The sequence below is a fragment of the Drosophila innubila genome, chromosome X (genome assembly GCF_004354385.1).
Source record: "Drosophila innubila isolate TH190305 chromosome X, UK_Dinn_1.0, whole genome shotgun sequence".
NCBI classification, from domain to species: Eukaryota; Metazoa; Arthropoda; class Insecta; order Diptera; family Drosophilidae; genus Drosophila; species Drosophila innubila.
In genome coordinates this window covers 29,534,296-29,538,937 of record NC_047626.1, presented here as the reverse complement: position 1 = coordinate 29,538,937, position 4,642 = coordinate 29,534,296, and the positions used below count along the sequence as shown (strand labels likewise).

The window sequence follows — 4,642 nt, the reverse complement described above, 5'->3', positions numbered from 1 at the left end:
ATACGCCATAGTGCGTTGGCTGTGTGGCATGTAGCGCCATCCTGCTGGAAACATGTGTCGTGGATGTCTTCATCTTCTATTCGGAGGAAGAAAAAGTCTTTCAACATGCCGCGGTAGCGGTCACCCTTGACTGATTCGTTTTCAACGAAGAACGGGCCAATGATGCCGCCTGACCACATACCGCACCAAACAGTCACTCGTTGTGGATGCATTGGCCTCTCCAAGACGACGTGTGGGTTTTTGAAGCCGCAAATGCGGTAATTCTGCTTATTGACGTAACTACTGAGGTGGATATGAGCTTCATCTAAAAAGATGATTTTTCGATAGTTCAAAAAGCAACCGCTAGATGGCCACCCAGTATAAAGTCTGTAAGTCTCGTTTAGATAGCTTCAGAAACAATAGAACTATTTTTACTAAGCTTGTTCATGATTATTTTACTTAGAAGAGATTATTTCAAGATTGAAAAGAACTTAATAATTTAATGTACTTGAAACATGTTTATTTTTAGTAATAGAGTAGGTTTTAAAAACAAATGAAATTAAATATGACTAGAAACAAGTACACATCGGGATTAGTTCAATTAATTTTTGGTAATAGTGTATGTTTTAAGAATAAATGAAATTAAATATGGTATTGTATTGTACTAAAAACAAGTACACATCGGGATTAGTTCAAGATATTTGTGTATCAAGACTAGTATGTTCCGATCCTTAACAAACTTGAATTAAGCCCAAAACGTACTTAAAGTATGCCAGAAAATTTCTTTTTAGGATTTTCAGACTTGCGAAAAGCGAACTTGAAATGAGATTTTAGACCCCATACTTAACAAAAATTACAGCGGTCTATTAATTTCGCTTCAAAAAAAATGTGCGTAACAGGCAGAGGGAGAGAAAAGTATATAAGTTCTTGTTAATCATTAATAGCCGAGATCGTTAGTTTTTTATTGTAGACAAAAGTTATATTTTTCTTCAACAAACACAATAAAAAACTAGGGGGCTCCGCCCTCTGCTCGCTTCGCTCGCGGTGCTACAGTCGAGCAAACTCGACTGCCGGAGACCCCGTACTTAATATGAAAAAAGCAAAGACTGCTTAAATTCAAAAATATTTAGCTTACTCCATGCCCTTACAGAGCGCTTGATTAAATTTTTGATTACTTGCTTAGACTTGAACTGGTAAGGATGTCTAAGACCAGCTTAAAAGCATACTCTGTTAGTTTGGCTACGATTTTTGCCCGATCGGTCCTATGACCGATCCGATATGAACCAACTTCGATCAGGATATATAAAACCAAGTAAAATGCATACTGTATTAGTTTGGTTGAGATATCTCAAAAGACCAAAAAGTTTTTTACACTAAAACTTGATTTTCGCCCGATCGATCGTATGACAGCTATATGATATAGTGGTCCGATTTGAACCAACTTCGGTCAGGATATATAAAACCAAGTTATATGCATATTCTATCAGTTTGGTTACAATATCTCATATAACCAAAAGTTTTTCATACTAAAACTTGATTATCGACCGATTGTTCCTACGGGTATATGATGTAGTGGACTTGATCTGCTTGCAATTTGAAGGAGCCTACATACCAAGTTTGATGTTTCTAGCTCTTATAGTTTTTGAGATCTAGGTGATCATACGGACAAACTGACAATGCTATATCGTCCGGCTATTGATGCTGATCAAGAATTTATATACACTATGAGGTCTGCCACGCCTCCTTCTGCTTGTTACGTACATATTCTTTAAAATAAACTTAATAGACCCCTGTACTTTTTTTTAAGTACGTTGTACTTCAATTTTTCATTTAGTTATGTTAATCTATAAACGTTAAATTTGCATATATTTATGCATGTTTGATGGTTAGTATGTTAAATTTTCTTTTATTTTAACATTTTTAATGTTAAAAGTGTCAATCAAATTAAGCCTCTGTACGAACTGAAGTTTTTTAAGTATTTATTTATTTAAATAATGTTCATTAAATCGAACTGCCGCGAAGATGTAGGTAGCGAGCATATAACTGTCGAGTGGGCTCGACTGTAGCCCTTTCGCACCCCGGCGAAGCGAGCTGGTGGGAGAGCCCCTTTGTTTTTGCGTGATCTCGATAATTTGGTCAAATATGGGGCAATCCGGACCATATGATTATTATATATTTGCCAAATGTAGCTAAAAAAAAAAATATATATAATCAATTTCTTAAGAGAAAAATAAACCCCTACCTTAAAATAAATTAAAAGTTGTTTTTTGTCTTCTGTGGCTCCATATGTATCAAATAAGTGAGTTTTGTTCGGGTGTATGTCATAACGCCCGGTGTCATAACGCCCGCGGGCGCTATGTTGTTAATTTTTGCCTCATAAGGCCCTCGGGCGAAATGTCACTTTTAAAGTGTCATTTCGCCCGCCGGGCTTTAAGTCACTTTTTTGAGGGCTTAATAACACTATAAGAAGTGCATTAACGCCCAAAGCCAATAAATATTAAATGCTTATGGACTTGTAACACTTGAAGCAAAACGACCGCGGAATGAAAACTGTTTTTAAAAATAACAGTAAGAAATTTGTTCGTTGATTATTTAGACCCCTTAAAAAATTACAGGGGTCTATTAAGTTTGTTTAAAAAAAAATGTGCGTAACAGGCAGACTCTATAAAGTATATATGTATATTTATTGATCAGCATCAATATCCGAGCCGATCCGTCCTATGAGAGCTATATGATATAGTGGTCCGATCCAAGAAAATAGAGAAACTTGATCTGTCTACAATTTACAGGAACCTACATACCAAGTTTGGTGTCTCTAGCTCTTATATTGATGCTGATCAAGAATATATTTACTTTATAGAGTCTCCCACAGCTTTTTCTGCCTGTTACGCACATTTTTTTTTAACAAACTTAATAGACCCCTGTATTTTTTTTTTTGGTACGGGGTCTAATAACTTAAGGCAAAAGGGCACATTTGCTGTTTCATTCAGCATATGTAATGAAAATTTTTATAAACTGGAAAAAAAATTTGAAATCGCGCGATTTTGTAGAAAATAAATGTTTGCTTGCACTCTTTCGCAAGTACATTTTATTATTAAATAACATGAAAAGAAGCAGAAAGAGCGCTTCAGGAAAAATATATTTTTTTTTTTAAGTCGACAAATATCTTTTTCCAAAAAATCGCCCGATTTTTAAGAAAAAAAATTTTTTCCTACACCCTTACACAAGTAAATTTTAAGATTGAATACAAATGAATTCGTACTTTATTGATAAACTTTTAAGTGATTTTCAACTATTTGTCTTCAATATGGGCAGAGCAATAAAGAATTAGTTGACCGTTATTCTAAATTTTTGTAGCACTCAAAGCAAGTTTTGAAGTGGCTACAAGGCAAAAATTGCATTTTAAGAACATCAGTCATTTGATTGGATTGCAAAATATTACCCATATCTCTCTCTTCAGAATCAAGATATGAACATGACTCTTCAAATGTGATGTCCCACTTAAGAAAGTAACTTTTTTATTTATCAGACAATCAAAAATGATGCACTCTTGATGCACTTTACAAGTTCTTAAAAGTTGAGGGCGTTATGAAACTTCTAAGAGGTATCATATCGCCTAATGACACAAAAATGAGTGTCACCGGGCATTATGACGCGCAGCCGTTTTGTTCATGTTTTTGTTGCCTAGTGTTACAGCTCCACGAATGCCTGCTGCTATAAAAGTCGTTTACTGACCGCCCTAGAAGCTCAGATCAACTTGAACAGTTCATCTTACTGGTTATCAAGCAGCATGGATCGTTGGCAAAATCGCGTTGCCGTCGTAACCGGCGCCAGTTCGGGCATTGGATCGGCTATAGTACTGGACCTAGTTAGTGCCGGTCTGGTTGTCGTAGGACTGGCGCGTCGCGTGGAACGTGTAAAGGATCTCCAGAAGTCTTTGCCGGCTGATCGAAAAGATAAACTTGTTCCGCTGTATTGCGATGTTGGCAATGAGGCTTCGGTTAAAGAGGCTTTCGATGTTATTGAGGAGAAGCTGGGTGGCATAGATATCCTGATTAACAATGCAGGTACTCTGCACGACGGCAGACTGGTGGACATGCCTCTCTCGCTCGTGCAGCAAACAGTCCAGACCAATATTATGGGTATTGTTATGTGCACACAGCGCGCATTTGCTTCGATGAAAAAGAGGAATTTCGATGGCCACGTTGTCCTGATCAATAGCATACTTGGCCACAAGCTGTTCGCACCGATTCCGGGTAAGGTACCGGAAATGAACGTCTATCCTCCTACCAAGCATGCGGTCACTGCGTTAACGGAAATGTATCGCCAGGAGTTCCTGGCTCTAGGTACTCGCATCAAGATCACGGTATGACTCTTAAATAACAACAAACCTAATACACTTCAAATTATTTCTTATTGTTTTTTTTCTACTTACAGAGTGTAAGTCCCGGTGTTGTGGATACGGAGATCGTGCCGGACTCCTTCCGTGACCAAACAATGCTGAAGGCGGAGGACATTTCCCGGGCGGTTTTGTTTACTCTTTCTACGCCACCTAATATGCAGGTGCATGAAATGATAATCAAGCCAACGGGTGAACTTCTGTAAACAGTATTTTATATCACTAATTCTGAATAAATGAATAAATTACTTAGCTTCGAAATTA

The 4,642-nt window shown here is 37.3% G+C and overlaps 1 protein-coding gene across 1 annotated transcript; it reads left to right on the top strand.

Moving 5' to 3' along the window:
• Positions 1 to 3,734: 3,734 nt before the first annotated feature.
• LOC117793855 (farnesol dehydrogenase-like) lies at positions 3,735 to 4,642 on the top strand. Its single transcript, XM_034634285.1, has 2 exons — positions 3,735 to 4,345; positions 4,417 to 4,642. Exons 1-2 carry the CDS (start codon positions 3,770 to 3,772, stop codon positions 4,582 to 4,584), a joined length of 744 nt encoding a protein of 247 aa, XP_034490176.1. The 5' UTR covers positions 3,735 to 3,769; the 3' UTR covers positions 4,585 to 4,642.

Excerpts from the sequence above, each read along its gene's own strand:
- LOC117793855 (XM_034634285.1), top strand. The coding sequence starts at position 3,770 with ATGGATCGTTGGCAAAATCGCGTTGCCGTCGTAACCGGCGCCAGTTCG. Across the intron at positions 4,346-4,416 it reads GTACTCGCATCAAGATCACG|AGTGTAAGTCCCGGTGTTGT; the intron begins GTATGACTCTTA and ends TTCTACTTACAG.